General features: G+C 44.1%; 1 protein-coding gene across 1 annotated transcript in view; it reads right to left on the bottom strand.

The window, feature by feature from the left end:
- fzd9a (frizzled class receptor 9a) overlaps nt 1-2,623 on the bottom strand; it is a 4,088-nt gene extending 1,465 nt beyond the window's left edge. Inside the window, exon 1 of the mRNA XM_012834886.3 lies at nt 1-2,623. This exon is cut by the window's left edge and continues 1,465 nt beyond it. Coding sequence (XP_012690340.2) covers nt 1-1,453 — 1,453 coding nt within the window. The 5' untranslated portion in view covers nt 1,454-2,623.
- Between the last annotated feature and the right edge of the window lie 14,407 nt (nt 2,624-17,030).

Here is a 17,030-nt window from a genome sequence, read left to right as displayed (position 1 = left end):
CCACGCACTGGCCCTCCAGGGCCCGGAACTTCCAGTAGTCCATGTTGAGCCGCTCGTAGAAGAGGCAGACGATGACGCAGGTGGCCGGCACCGTGTAGAGGATGGAGAAGACGCCGATCTTCACCATGAGCTTCTCCAGCTTTTCCGTGTTGGTGCCGCCGGTCTTCATGACCTTGCGGATGTGAAAGAGCGCCACGAAGCCCGTGAGGATGAAGGAGGTGCCGATGACCAGGTAGCAGGACAGGGGGATGAGGACGAAGCTGGTGAGCGCCGTCACGTCCATGCTGCCCACGTAGCACAGGCCCGTGAGCTCGTCGCCCGCCACCTTCCTCATGGTGAGGATGACGATGGTCTTCATGGCCGGCAGGCCCCAGGCTGCCATGTGGAAGTAGGAGCTGTGCGCCTCGATGGCCTCGTGGCCCCACTTGCGGCCGGCGGCCAGGAACCAGGTGAGGGTGAGGATCACCCACCAGATGGAGCTGGCCATGCCGAAGTAGTAGAGGATGAGGAAGACGATGGTGCAGCCCGTGCTCTCCAGGCCCTCCTGGATGATGTAGAGCTCGCCGTTCTCGCGGTCGCAGGCGATGTTCTCAGCGCCAGCCACCGAGCGGATGATGAAGGCCACGGAGTAGACGTTGTAGCACATGGAGAGGAAGATGATGGGCCGCTCCGGGTACTGAAAGCGCTGCGGGTCCAGGAGGAAGGTGAGCACGGTGAAGGCGGTGGAGACGAAGCACAGCGTGGACCACACGGCCATCCAGATGAACGCAAAGTCCTTGTCCTGGCGCGACCAGAAGACGTCGATGGAGGGCGCACATCGTGGGGCGCACGAGCGGCTCTTCTCCACATACTGGAACTTCTCCTGGTTCTTGCACGAGCCCAGGCCAGCGGTGGAGGGCCCGTTGGCCCCCGCGCCTGGCTGCCTGGGTCTGGGGGGCAGTGGGAGCATGCCCTCTCCCTTCTTGCCCTCAGGCTTGGTGTCGTTCTCCGGCGCCTCCATGCACAGCGAGTTGGGGTCGTTCTTGGTAGGCAGCCTGGAGCAGTCCAGCGAGTCGGGCCAGCCGAAGCTGAACTTCTCCATGACGGGCGAGCACCTCTGCCGCGCCTGCTCGCACATGGGCCGGCAGGCGGGGATGGTGTTGGACACCTGGTCGGCACACATGGGCACGTAGAGTGAACAGAGGAAGAAGCGGAGGTGCACATCGCACCCGTACTCCACCAGAGGAGCAAACTCTTGCAGTTTGATGCCCGCCTCCACCTGACTCTCGTATTTCATGAAGTTGGGCATCCTGGTCATGTTATAGCCAATGCCCTGGCACATGGGGATGGTAATGGGCTCGCATTTTGCGGGTCGTCCTCGTTCAATGTCATAGGCTCCAATTTCCAGGGTAGATCCAGCGATTACAAGGTGGCACCAGAGTAGAATCACAGTTTTCACTTGTAAGTCCCCCATAGTAGTTTCAAGACAACATGGGATGTCAGAACTGTCACATACTGCATGACATGCTTTACTTCCTCAAGATAAGTATTTATAACAATTGCATTGAACTGCCGGAATTTGAAAATCAAGATGATACTTGTGTGTGTGTATTGCTGAATGAATGTTACATCCGTATGAAGGTCTGAGGCCTGGTACAAGAGGTGTTGAAAAATGATCTCTCCATGAAAGGTACAAATCAATCACAACTTTTAGTCCGGTTGCTAAAGATTGTAAATAGTACTAATAATCCTCTTTGCAAGGCTTGTTCATGAAATTAAAAGAAATGAATAAGTACCAACAGCTTCTTGAAATAGTCATTTTGGAAGTCTGAGGTGTTTCTGTAGTTTGTTGAAGCCGCGCTGAGACCACGTTGTGTGGGGTGGTGAAAAGACAACCCATAGAGCACCGGTAGCACGCATATTAAAATCTGTGGTCAAACAAAACAAGTTCTCATTTACCGTTGCAATCGCGCGGTCCTTGGTTTCCGATGAAAATTTAGACTGTAACTCGTAAAGGTTTAACGACAGACGGCACTGAAAGAAATCGTGCATAACATGTTGCCCCGTGTACCCAGATAAACCACCAGTGTGCCCCTCTGTCTCCGTTCATTGCGTGAAGTCTCCAAACTTTCTGCTCTCCTCTCTGTGTATCCTCTAAAACGGGCGGAGTGTGGTGACGGACTTCTTTTGCCCCGCCTGTAATGTAATTCAATTCGATTTTTTTTTTATATTCCTCGTACAGTCGCTTGAACAGTGAGCTCGAAGTACGATCCACTTGGGACCAGCTTTATTTTGCGGGGAGGTGTGAATTTAAAGGTTTGCCAAATTCCATTTGTGCGTGCCTGTAGCGCTTGGCTTGCGTTGCTTTATAAAAACCGGAGGATATTGCTCCGTTAAAAATTGATTTTTAACACAGTCGCAAGATTGACTTTCAGGGAAAACAGTCTTTTGTGTTTTATTCAGTGGGCCAAGGATTAAGATGGGGGGAAGATGATTAATCTACTTGACTAAATCTATTGTTTGAAATATGGTTAGAAAGGTGTTATTGCGAACTAAATTGATTTGCTGCAGTTGTCATAAAGTTAGAGGTCATTTGTCATCTGGTCACTGGACAAAAGTGTCTGCTAAATACTATAAATACTATCTGTAGAGACGACATCAACGTGCATACTGTATAAAGCAGTTCATTGTCCTTTCTGAACCATGCATGATTGCATGTAAGAATATGAAACTTATTTAATTTCATACAAAGTATGAATTATTTATATTTAAGAGCAAGGGAACAACTAAGGTAATTATGGGAGGCAGTAATACATAGAATGATTTTCTAAAGGAAGTGAATGATATTAGAATGAATGAATGAATGAATGAATACTGATTTATATAATGCATAATACAAATTAAATGTTATTGTTTATCTGAATACCTAATAATATACACCCCAAATAGCTGAGTAGATCGGCGTAAATGTCCTGTGTTTTAAACCTGAACTACTTTATCATCTGTTTATCACTTCAAAGACTGGGAGAATGGAGTGATACTGTTCCCATCTAGTGGTCAGACAAGCAGCAACTCTACGACACTGTCTGGCTGCTTTTTACGGTCAGTCTTTTATGCATCACCTACACAGTATCAGCCAGTACATTTTCATCAAATTCATTTTCAGTTTCAATTAAATATCATGCAAACTGCAAGATTGCTCACTGTAGATCACTTTATGAGACAGGGTGTAGAATAAACTGCACAGATCTTTGTATTATTATGTCATAAGCTGTGTTTGAACCCTATTTTTATTGAGCATTTGTCATGTGCTTCATCCATTATCAAAACAAATCTTTAAAAGACATTGAGCCAAATCAATGACTTTGTAGTCTAGCAGTTAATACAACAGCATCATGGTTTGATTTGCAATGGACTACCATCAATGATTTGCCTTGTCTGTCACAAAGTACAAGCACAAGTACATTCAGTAGCCTGTCCATGTCAGTGTCGTCTTACCCACCGTCACACACAAAGCAGGTGCCCCTCGTTCACAGGCTTCCAGTGGGCCGTTAATGGGCTGATGGGACCTGATTCACGGGCAGCCCAGCTCAGGGTCGGTGAGGGGGGGGGGGGGGGGGTCGAGGAGGACAGTCGCACCTGCTCCTCTCCTATCACCACTGTCCCTCCCTGTCTCTGTCCATTGTCATGCAAAGCAGACAGGGACAGGAGGACAGTCCCCAGAGTACCGTGTGAGAGAGTATCCTACCCTTTCCTCCAACAAAACACACAGGCGTCAGTCAAGCACTCCAGAGGTATGGCGAACTTGCCACATTCCCACAAAATCTCCAAATCCGAGATCAGCTCCTGTTTTCTTTCTTTTTTTTTGTCTCTCCCCCCCCCCCCCTCCCAACTTTTCCCCCAAACAGGTCAATTTCCTGCTCATAGAAATGAAACAGGATCCCTTTTGGCGGGTGTTTTTGTTTTGGCGCGGAGCTGTTTAAGCAGCGTTTTCCACCTATCCGACCACAAGTCTCCCTCAGCCCGCTATGAAAGGGCCCATTCTTTGTGCTTGCTGAATGGGGGAGAGACAAAAAAAAAGAAACCGCATCTACAAGAGCAATCAGTCAAAGTTACAATTGTAGGCATGAGGACGGCGGAGACGTTTTTTTTTTTTCCATGAACACGAGTGTTATTGAACTTCCAGGCATCTTCTCAGCGGACTCATTAACCTGAGCAGCCAAGGAGGAACAGGAGGAGCAGGAAGGGAAAGGCAGGGAGCAGGAGGAGCAGGAGGAGAGGGAGAGGGAGAGGGAGAGGCAGGGAGCAGCACAGGATCCATTCGGGGCTGTGTGAACGGTCACAACATGGGCAGCCCAACAGAACAAACTCTGTCCCCGCAATGACAAGCTCCGGGGGAGGTGAAAGCGAGTTTTCTGCTGTCATGGGAGACGTGCTGGTAGGCTGGAAACAGCTGCCTTTAAAAACAGTTCACGCAACAAGGTCCAAATAACACAGTCATGTCTTGGCGGTTTCTCATCTGTAAAAAAAAAAAAAAAAAACGGTGTGTTTATTTGGCTATGAGAAGAACTGTTGAGTGTACTTCTTACCAGCAGTTTCACACCATGCCTCTTGCAAGACGAGGGAACTTCGGCTTTGAAGTTAACACTAACTCCTCGAGCTATCTCACACACAATGTGTTACTTCAGAACCCACCCCTAAGCTGTTTTCTCACACCATCAGCGGGCTCTTGCGTCATATTTCTCTCAACACTGTGACCAAATCTCTTTGCTCTAAGCCAGACAAGGACAGTTCAAAATGTCAATGGCATTTGAGACAAAAACAAGAGCTGTGTAAGCAGAGCGGCCAGTGTTGTCCCTACGGAAACCACATCTGCATTCTCAATCAGGTCGGCGTGGCGGCCCTTATGGTGACCCCTATGTGTGTAAGAGAACAGCGTGGAGCGTGCCTATGAGTGCTCCTGCCGGAGCCACTGCTCAGAGACCAGTGCCTCCGCCCGACTGCAGTTCTCAGAGCAGGATTCTGGCATCGGTCAGCCATGTCCAAACTATGAACAGAATGTGTGATGCCAAGGAAAGCAAATACTTTCAGGAATTCAAAAAATAAATGGCTAATGGAGTTATGGCATGGACCTTTTGTGAAATCCCTCCCTCCTCCACACACCGTACCTCTCTTGCCTCTGTGCGTCTGAATCAAGCGGTCTGGAAATAAAAATGAACAAAGTTTCAGATTTACACAAATCTGAAAGAGGCCATCCCACTTCCCTAATCCCTGGGCGAACTCGTGCAGAGAATTTCATTTTAGACTTCCTACGTTTTTGTTGATGCAAGCCTAACTCTTTGGGTAAGCACTTACTCTTTCTTTGACACACGCACGCACGCACAAACACACACACACACACCCATTTTCTAATGGGAACAGATTGACGGACAGCAGCGGCGGCATACAGCTGCAACAGCCAAGCCAAGCCGAGTGGAGCGAGTGTCCAGTCCCGTCCAACAGTGAGCGCATAGTGCGGATGCCTGGCAATCTAAAGACACATCATATTTCCATGTATTCCCGTGGTTGGACAGCGCAGAGGAACAGCACCCCTTGCTATGCCCTTTGAACCACAAGAGATGAACATTCCTGGCTTGCAAGTGTTCCACAGGGAACGGCAGTTTCACGGTTACACCCCCCCCCCCCCTTTTGACTGGCATCTCAGCGAGGGACCTCATCCGTCTTCCCAGAGCTCCTGTCAGGCCCATGGCTAATGTAGGCCACTGAATCCAATGCCTTATGTGGGACAAACCTACACCAGATCCTCCAAAATCTATTTTTTTTTGGTCCAGCCAGTGTTGTAAGTACTTGGTTTATAAGAGGAGCAGGAAATCATTTCAGTGGTGTTCAAATAAACGAAGTGAGCAAGGTCCAGTAGACGCAAACACCATCCAGAGGGGAAGGAGACAGTGAGCTGGCCGGCTTGTCAGGGCAATCATAGACTCATTTCCCCCAGTCAGGACTGTAAAGAGCTGTGCTAACTGCCCAGTCAGGACTGTAAAGAGCTGTGCTAACTGCCCAGTCAGGACTGTAAAGAGCTATGCTAACTGCCCAGGGCTGGTGCCAGCTTTGTCTGTCTGTCAGCACCTCTGGCATGAGCAGTGCAGTCCAAGTGTTGTCTGAATGCTTGAGCAGACCTGTGGATATTTATGCACCACAGTGAGAGTGCAGGTCAGGACTGCGTTTCCCAAAAGCGTTGTTGAGCATCCACCGTGGTAACCGTAGAGAGAGAGAGAGAGTACTCTAAACGATAGTCTCTCTATCGTTTAACTCTGGTAGTTGTTCAAGGACGCTTTAAGGGAAGCGCACCCCTGAACAGGTCTTCAGTGAGCAGTTTGCAGTACTTGACAGTGATTCATCACCAATTGTTTATTTGAAGAGTTTGAGGAGATTTTGAAGATTATATGAGGAAAATCAGCACAGGTCTCTTAGCTACAACGACACACACAGTCCTCGGATCTCAATATGGCAGCATTTGGATGAAAGAGGGACAGATGTGTTGAAGGTTTTGGTTTTGGCAGTCCTCACGCGCATAACAAGCGCAAATCTCATGTCAGTCAAACACTGTAAGAATGGTGCGGTGGGTATGCGAGACTCCCAAAAATAAAGTTGAAATTAAACGCCACACACTGTTAACATTTACAGTGAATGTTGACATTGGACTTTTCATCATGAAACAGATTTTATTAAATTATCTCTAAATAATTTATACTAACAAATATACTGACAAGCACTCAATGGGCCTTTAGTGTGTGAAGGTCCATTGTAGTTTTTGGACAAATTAGTGCCCTTGACTATTGACTTCTATCTTTTACGCGTGAAAATAAATACCCCAGCCCCAGCCCCTACCCCCCACCCAGTTTCCCCAGCTTGGGTTTCCGATAAGTCAGGCGCACGCATCAGGTCGGCCCTATTAATATTGTGTGGACTGACAGAGGCATCAGGTGGCATCTGCCTGGCACCGGCTCGCAAGGGTGTGGCAAGCGCACAGGGACAGACGGTGACAAACTGCCAGAAATGTGTCACGCTGGATGGGCTGCCCTGGTGAGGCTGTCAGGAGGGGAAATGTCTGAAAGGTCGCTGGACAGTGAGCTGGCTCCTGGGCCAGGCTGCCAGAGACGAGCGCCCCTCTGGAGCAGAGAGTGGCGCTTTAAGGCAGGTTTTTTTTTTCTTTCACAACGCACAAACACTTTTGGTGGTTCTCTCATAAAGGGCTACATGTACCAAAGAACCAAAAAGTGTTTATGGAACACTGGAAAGGAATTTGGTGGATCCGTCTTACACAGTCCACAGCTTACTTATGTTAAGCGTAAAGATGGGTTACCTCAGGAGATGTGTTACTTTCTGGAGTGGTCTTCCTTGAGTTACAAAGTAGGTACAATTTAGCATTTAGTATCTTGTTCTTTTGCACACATTAATTCACACTCTCAACTTCCAAAGCCTCGAACTAAAACTGCAGGTTCCCTATTGCCCTGTCACTCAAACAGAGTATGCCCCCCCCCCCACTCTCTGTCACTCACCTCTGAAATTCCTTAACTCCAAAATGGAACATCTGCCCAAACTTCTTTCCGTTGCGGCCTTCCAGTTGGCACCCCCCACACCCCCACCCTTACTCTCTCTTAGACACGCACAGGCACACACACACGCACACACACGCGCGCACACGCACACTCCTGTTCGCCCCAGTGGTACTCTTGCATAAACATAAGGAGCTCCTTAACATAGAGCCCTGATTCTTCTCTTTCACATTCGGAAGAAGAAAAAAAGGAAAAGAAAAGAAAAATAGAAATGGTCATTTCTGGCAAAGTGTTTGGTGGGGGCCACACAATGTCGGTCCTTGTTCTTATAAATTCTACTTTTAGCTTCGTAGAATTCGGATGAAAGGTGAAGCCAGCCTTAACAGCTCCCATACAGTCCCTCTACCCGCTACATGGGTGACACAGATGAGGCAAACAATGTGTGTGTGTGTGTGTGTGTGTGTGTGTGTGTGTGTGTGTGTGTGTGTGTGTGTGTGTGTGTGTGTGTGTGTGTGTGTGTATGTGTGTGTGTGTGTGTGTGTATGTGTGTGTATGTCAGTCTGTCTTTCTGTCGGTTGTTTGAGATGGAGGTGACCAAAGCCAATTGTTATGTGGCTAGACTGCAGTTGCATGCAGCATAATTAGTGTAATGATGTAAGTTAGTGCCTCTGCCTTTTGATTTCACCTTCACTATTAGGCAAATTGCAGAGGACCTATTTAAAGAAAACTCACTCTTGGCTGAAATAATGTGGTGAAATAAAAATAAATAAATGGAAAAAGTTTTTGCCAAACCAAGCCTTGAGTAATTTGTCAATTATCTTGTTCATTTAACTGCAATTTAACATTTAACTATTTTCTGGACCCAAAGCTTCACACGGCTCTATGCTGTGCCTGTGCTGTGGGCTATTGCTAGTAGTCTGTCTGAAAAGTAGCATGCGTAAATACAGATAAACCGCTCTGTGCCCCTATGAGTAATGGCATAAAAACTAAAAAGGCAAACATTTCCCATTTTCCCCCCACTACAAAATAGAGTCGATGGCTGTGAAACTTGCGTTTGACATCCTTTATGTTTACATAAGTATTCATGTGTTATATAACAGCATTTAACAGTTCAATTTCTATGAAATAACAACACATTAATGCCTGCGTGCTGTAGATCAAATTTGCTAAGGAAATTGATAAGAATACAAATGTTTAGCAAGGTGAGGTGAGGTGAGGTTTATTAAAAAGTTTTAATTGCTAGATCAAAATCATAGAATATAGATTAAATGCTAATTCATTGTAGTGTATGTGGTTACGAGAAAAGGAGATTTCTGCGGCTCCGACCCACTCTCGGAATGTTCCATCTTACTGACAGAAGGGCAAGATCATCCTCCTGCGTTGCCAGGGCACGCCTGAGATGAAGGAGATAGTGCCGCGCTGACATCGGACTGGAGGGATGCTATCTCACATTTAGATGCCGGCGGAGCACACGCCTCGTGTGGCCCCTCAGTGTTGGGTACTGCCTCCCAGTGCCTCTTGTGCGGTCCTGTGAGGCACGCGGTCCAGTGATATGCCCCAGCCCAGCTCATCCACCACCAGCATCACGAGTCCAGTGATATGCCCCAGCCCAGCTCATCCACCACCAGCATCACGAGTCCAGTGATATGCCCCAGCCCAGCTCATCCACCACCATCATCACGAGTCCAGTGATATACCCCAGCCCAGCTCATCCACCACCATCATCACGCGGTCCAGTGATATACCCCAGCCCAGCTCATCCACCACCAGCATCACGCGGTCCAGTGATATGCCCCAGCCCAGCTCATCCACCACCAGCATCACGCGGTCCAGTGATATACCCCAGCCCAGCTCATCCACCACCAGCATCACGAGGTGAAACGCATTTAAAGGGACGGCCGTTATACAGTTATGATCATGACCGGGATCTGATGTAGTATGTCACTTGCACTTTTCTTTTTTTTCTTTTTCACCAATTCAATTCAAGTATGTCATAGTGGGTTGCATAGTGAACTTGAGAAGTGATAAGCCGACGATCATAATTTCACCACAGGAATTGCGGTTGTTCGACACTTTGGTGGACACTTGGTCCCCCTTCTATCAATACTGAAGTTACACTTGATGTGGATTTCAAATGATTCAGAAGTAGTTGACACTTCTATTTCTACTCATCCAGGTTTTTTTGCTCGATCATGCAGACTCACACTTACCGTATTTGAATAATCATTTGTTGAGCACATTTCAATAATACGTGTTAAAACAATTGTAGTACACCAAAAAAAAAAAAAAAATACTGTGCAGTGTAAATCTTCCCCAAGAGCATATGTTGTTTCTCAGCATAGGTGCTCATAAAATGCATTTCTGCACATTATGTATGACACTAATTGCTGCAATTTTGGTGACAAACAGCACTTGGGCAGGTACATCTGTACTAATAATTACCCCACTGTAGGTAACTGACCCCTTTGCGTGGGTTACATTAGACAAAGCGCACATTCACACGAAGCCAGCATGAGAAAAACACTCAACACTACAGGGGGCGTGTAAAAATGGCAGTAAGAGTACATTAATTACCACTAGAACGGTGCTCAAGGGACACCACTACAGGACCATGAGAGTGATATATACGTGTAAAAAGGATGGAAACAGACCTGAGGCGAAATGTTTGGTAACTGAAGTGGGAAGCATGCACAGAATTGCATTCGAGTGGAAGGGAAAGAACAAATACTCCCGGGTGGCCTTTTAAAAGTTTGCAGGGTACATTGTTTTGTTGGCAGAATGAGCGGTTCAGAGGTTGAAGTGAGGACTATGTGCATTATTTGGAAAAAAAAGTGAAAGTAATCCTCTAATGAACACTGAACAACGACCAAGATTTATTGAATTAATCAGACATTTTTTTTTGTGTAGTTATTTATTTATTTTTAAATTGCTGTCACTGTCAAATTTTGATGTGTTCAATGAAGACAGATAACAAGAGAGCACTGGTCGGAAACAAGTAACTGACTCTCAACGATCTTTCAGGATTCTCTCTCTGTCTCTCCTCATTCCTTCCTATCTCTCTCTCTCTCTCTCTCTCTCTCTCTCTATCTCTCTCAGTTGCAAACCTTCGCTTCTTTCTCTCTGCTCTATTTCATTCACAATAAACATGGGCGCCAGCTCGTCTGAAGCCTGCCATGGGGCATCTTGCTACCTAGCCACCTCTGCGCCAGCACAAACAGCTCACCAGAGGAACAGGCAGCGCTGTTTACCATTGACAAAGGAGCACTGTACCCATTAAGGTGCCCCATCTACACCCAGCTCGTCCAAAACAAACCTGTCCATGAAATATGATTGTCTGAGAGTGGAAAAATGTCTCTTTCTTTGGGGGGGGAAAGCATATTAGAATTATTTGAAGAAAAACATTAGGAAAAGCTGAGCTGTCAAATCTGTTAGTAATTATACAGTGGCCTGGAGAGAGGGGCGGAGAAAAAAAAATGGTGCTCTTACTTTATATGCAAGGAGAGATGCTTAACAAAAACACTAGTGGTTTTTACTACACCCCCCCCCTGAGCGCCCCCTTTTTACTCCCTCACGTAGAAAACATATTTCACTCCCTTTGAAAAAGAGGATGCTCTCTTCTGCCTATTATGCGCACCAGCAATGGAAAAAGAAAAGGGGTCTTTTTCTTCATTTTCTCGCCCCTTTCTTTTCCACTCATTTATTAAAGCAGACACAGAGAGGGAAAAAAGTAATGTCTCACTGACTGAGGGAAACAGTACCATCACTGAATGTGAAACGGAAAACCCTCCCCCGATTTACCAGAAGCCAGTCAGAGGTGAGGTGTGAATTCTCACCAACTGTCACATTGCTAATAATGTCAGCGACAGTGAGGTGATAAACAAAAGTCATTCTCAAGCCGCTACTAACCTATACTCTGGTCAGGCCTTTAGAGAACGTGGACGAGAGAGAGACTTGGCTGTGTGTGCTTCAGCCAAATGGTCTCGGTGGTTCGTGGCTGTTATTCAAACGACAGATCAAACATCTGAAAGGCCGCGTATCTGTCAGCACTGTCCTCAGATTGAACTACATGCAACCCAGCACACAAGCGCTCGCACTCATAAAACCCCCTAGCTGCTGCTAATCTTAGCAATTCCACTGGACCTCTGTTTGATTTGCCATCATCACTTGAATATATTTAAACATATCGCTCCACTTAACACCCCCGAGACGACATCATCCAGCCCTTGACAGTAAACATGCTTTGGTGCTTCACAGAATGTACTTCAGTAAAATAGCCCCGGGGTGGGTTACTGAAAATGTTCCACTTAAAATTGGAGGAGAAAAACAATATTTATTTGTACGAACTAAGAGAAAATTCTGAAAAAACATACACCTCAACCGAGATGAAGAGGTCAAGATCACAACCAATGTCCTCCCTCAGATTCCGCTCAGGAGAGAAAGGTACAGAAGGAGAGAGAGTATGAGGCTGGAAGGAAGCAACAACCTCTCTCCACCTGAAACAGTTAACTAGTCTGTCAGTTTGAAAACACCTATCCTCAGATATCAACAACATCTACTGTGTGCTGGGTGGCCTTTCCTGAATACGGAGGAAGTTCGTTCTATCCTGTCTAAAATCTACTTTTTCTCTCCGTCTAATCCTTCTAGACTTTTCTTCAGCGGCGCACAGGTACACAGCTGAGCTCTTTGTTTCCAGCGCTATCATGTCATTCCATCTCCGGGTACTATCTGCATTTCCCGTCTGAGCGCAGATCTGTGTTTACAAACAATGCCGCGCTGTCTCCGCGATCGCAGCCTAAACATGTTTTGCTCCGCCACCACTCCGGCTCCATGGAAAGACAACGGCACACAGTTCTGTTCTTCATAAACTGATGACCCGCTTGAAAACCAGATGTGCACCAAATGAAATATGAAAGAAATTCAAATCTCCCCTGAAACATGCTTCCTGCACTGTTTGGTTTTCAGATGGGCCGCAAAATTCCTTCAGACATTTACAACTCCTGGAAACACACGCGAGACTGCAAAACCCCAAAGTCAATGGAAGAACAAAAAGCAAGAAAGAAAATCTTTTTGATGAATCACATTAAAAACAGCTAAGAATTCAGAAATACTGAATGGGCCATCTCACGATCTGTGACCACTAAAACACAAACACTGTGGGCAGTTTCCTTTCTCTTAACATAATAGTCTACATAGTCTAAGGCCAGACAAAGCCTGAAATGACACTGTCCACCAGTCCAGGTTACCAGACATACTGCAGCAGGTAAGTATTAGTTGGACCGGTAAAACCTGAGCCGTAGCCTGGACAGCAGGTGTGGTGGGCCAGTTCCAACCTCTACTGATCAACAGGGTCACTACACTCACTCCGTCTCAAACGGAGGGGTTACGTTACACTTTGTGTCACACTGACCAGTCACACTAACAGTCACACTGACCAGTCCAAACAGTTACAAACCAGGGAACTACATGCGGTGCCAAACCAGAGAACTACACATACTGATATGAGTATTACAGGACTATGGCATTTTAGGTATTTGTGGCCCATAATGAGATACCCTGCTGCTACTGACATTACATTTGTCACATGATGGAAACATGGCAAAGATTCCCTATTCTAGATGAAAATAGACATGGCTTGGGCTGTGCTTGCTTGTATGTGTGAGAACATTATGATTTATTATTTTATAATTATAATATCCACATAAATTTGGCATTACAATATGTAGAAGACATTTAATGTTCCATGCAATTTAAGTGTTTTGTCATAATGCATAACACAGCACAGGAGAAAAGGAAGTAAAACCGACATATTAAACAAATAAAGATGAAATATAACAAGCAGTAAATAAGCAATAAACAGGTAGTCGCTCCTTGCCAACGGGGAGTCTTCTGGGGAAAACAAGTTTTACCACACCAGCCAGCTGATATCTATGGTATTCATGTGCTTGATTCACAAGTTTTACCACACCAGCCAGCTGATATCTATGGTATTCATGTGCTTGATTCACAAGTTTTACCACACCAGCCAGCTGATATCTATGGTATTCATGTGCATGATTCACAAGTTTTACCACACCAGCCAGATGATATCTATGGTATTCATGTGCTTGATTCACAAGTTTTACCACACCAGCCAGCTGATATCTATGCCTAGATTCATGTGCTTGATTCACAAGTTTTAGTATGTGGTGGCATGTCTCCATTAGCAGTGGCCAGATCAATTCAGCATTATAAAATGCATTATAAAAAGCGTTTATGTTATTATTTTTCCACAACTATGTAGCCAAATATGTATCCAACACAAACACACATAGATCTACAGACAAAAAAAAGAAGAGAGAGAGAGAGAGAGAGAGAGAGAGAGAGAGTGTGTGTGTGTAAATATATGACAAATGTGAGGGAAGTGGTTGCTAATGTTTCCGGTCACATTCATCCAAAAAATAATGTCAGAGTTAGTGATATGTTATATTAGTGTACATTTTACCAACACAGGAGGTGGTTTTTTTTTTTTTTTAAACTCATCTTGTCAAGAGTGTTCAGCCCAACCCTGTGCCCACACTGTCCTCTACTGGTGAAAGAATGAACTCAAAGCACATGTACCTCAAACAAAAAATCTCAATGATTTCTGTAGGCAAAAAACTTTAGGTCTATTTTTCTTTGTTTTCAAACTGCTGATTTCTTTACTTTAAAAATAAATAAAAATAAGTTCAATGTTATGGCAGTTCTCTGGTGAGGGTGGTTATGCTGTATTTGATCACATATCCATGCTATCAAGTACAGAGTAGGGACTATATGGAACAAAACCTACACAAATGGTAGTTATACACTTTTTTGTTGTAATTTGTTATTTATTTATTTATTATTATTATTATTATTATTACTAGTCAGCAATTCTAGTCCAATACAGTTTTTCTCAATTTCAGCTGATTGCTCCTCACAGTACTCTAGCTGTCTGTTCTGTGTGCGCCTGGTGTTCATATATAGTTCTGAAAATGGGAATGAATGAGCCATACACTATTACAATGATGCATCTGTTAATATAGAACCATACAGGGGAACAATACATCATCAAAAATTGCTATAATATTGAATAGCTACAACCTGTTTTTGTTTTCTGTACAATCTGTTTTTGCTTAAATAAATGTTTATTAATCAGAGTCAAAACCAAAACTGTCTGCGCTTCATTTCAGCACTTTTATTCATACAAAACCGTTGACAAATTATTCAAAACGACAAGATTACAACAGTATATAATGATCATGTTTCAAAAATATAGAATTTGTCAGAATTATAAATCCTATAAGCTTGCATTGTAGACTTCAGAACCAACTCAGCATTAAGCCCATGGCTCAAACTGATACTACCCATCAACTCTACAGCTACAAGAAAGCAGCGCTGTAACATGCAAATCAACTGACAATCAATGAATGCAATAAATCAATCAATCAATCAATCAATCAATCAATAAATAAATCAGGGTTAAAACGGTATTTGGGGTTTTGAACATTGTTATTACCAATGGTATACAATATATTATCATTATTGTTATTATTAATATTATTATTATCAGTAGTAGTAATAGTAGTAGTAGCAGTATCATTATACATACCATTTCAATGTTTTAATTTAAAAAAACGTAAGGACAACATAAACACACATATCAAGAGGAGCCATTCCAAGTGTGTCAGAGGGATATAGAGTAATGAGATCCCTCCCTTACATACGCATGCACGCATCTTCATTTCTGCTTCGCCCCATATACTGGTTATAAGTGCATAGACACACATTCTACAATACTGTCTTGTCTAAAATTGATTAGGTTTTACTCTTGTTTTTTTACTCACTGCACTCCACATACATTGAATTAGCTTTAAGTATTTTCAGGTTACAATAGTATTTATATTTTGAGGTTACTTTAGACGATCCACAAAGTTTTAACGGAATTTTTGGCTAAAATGTATACTTAGCTTTACATTAAGTATATTTTTCTGAGATTGCACGATCATTACACAGCACAGACGGCAGAGAAACTATATAATTTGGCACACAAACGATACATACTAAAGGCATCCCACTCATTTTAGGGGAAATCACATTACAGGAATTTGGAGCATAAGGGCTTGTGTGGCGAGAAATCGCTCTGTGTAGTTTAATGTCTCTGCCTTCAATCTACATGACTGTGCGATCTACTTTTGATTTCATTTGCAATGCAAATTGTAACCTTGAATGGAAGGGATTAGATTTGATTGCCACTGACCAGAACCACTATTTTGATACATCTTAAACAAGACGCCTATTCCCAGCAAGGATGATACAGTTGTTGACAAAGTGAACAAGCTCAACACGGGCTTCCCATTCTCTCTGTCATGCACTGTCCTCTGAGTATAAATAAAACTGATATATTTTTTGGGGGGGTGAGAGCACTTCCTGTAAACAAGATCCTTTCTTACACTCACTGGGTGAGTTATTTCTTCAGCCCAACCACTTATGAAGCCGATCAAAAATGAAGAATACAAAAGAATGAACCACAAAGACAACAACCAGTACTGAGTTTCATCCCTCCAAATAAATAAACATTTCTGCGTTCATGACAGGAAATGTGTGCTGAACAACGAGTGTATTTGTTTTCTTCTGCAATGTAACAATTAGAGTGATATGCTCTAAGTGACCTTTACAATGTTACATTCAGCTCAGGCAGACTGGAACAGGAGGCATGTTTTTTTTTGCCACTACGCCTGTCAGTGGAAAGACAGATTTGAATAAGAACATCTCCATTCAGGCAAACATTGGACCATACATTCGTCATCTATAAAACACACTATGGAGTGTTAACATTTGGAAAACAAAATATGTTTTCAGTGATTTGTTGTGTTCACAGTTCATGTCACAAAAGACTAACTAAGAAAAATGTATCCCTCTACTATAGTGAAGTTGTTATAGAAAGATTTGTGGGAGGAGAAGGTATTTAATATTTTTCTTAATACCTCTGAATCCTAGAGTTGAGTGCTTGCTTTTGGATATTAAAGGAGGTGGCACCATCAACTAGATAATCTGTCTAAAAGGGGCAAACACATGTTCTGGATTACTGGGCTCTCCGTGTGCCCAAATGACTCAATGTCCAGCACACTGGCACAAGCAAGTTCAGCTCTGTTCAAAGATACACTTCCATCGCAGACAAATTATTGCACTCTGTAAGGAAAGCGACGTAACTGCCTTTCTGGATAACTTATTTGTACATACACAAGCTGAACACCTTTAGATGATCAACTCTGAACTGAAATGTTCAGCTCTGAGCTGCGAATCCACAACGCGTGTCACAACTTTATTTAAGTGTTACAGTATGCCCAGGTGATAACCTGTGTGACTTTATACTTACTAAATATTTATGATAAGTCAGTCATTTTGTAGTGTGACTGCTCTGCTGAGAAGTCTTCTCCACACCACACACCACATGACAGTATGCTGGTGCTCCTTTAAGAGACTGACAAATGCTACTGG

Source organism: Clupea harengus, chromosome 8 (assembly GCF_900700415.2).
Source record: "Clupea harengus chromosome 8, Ch_v2.0.2, whole genome shotgun sequence".
Lineage (NCBI taxonomy): Eukaryota > Metazoa > Chordata > Actinopteri > Clupeiformes > Clupeidae > Clupea > Clupea harengus.
Note: the sequence above shows the minus strand (reverse complement) of the source record. Positions and strands in the feature narration are given on the sequence as shown.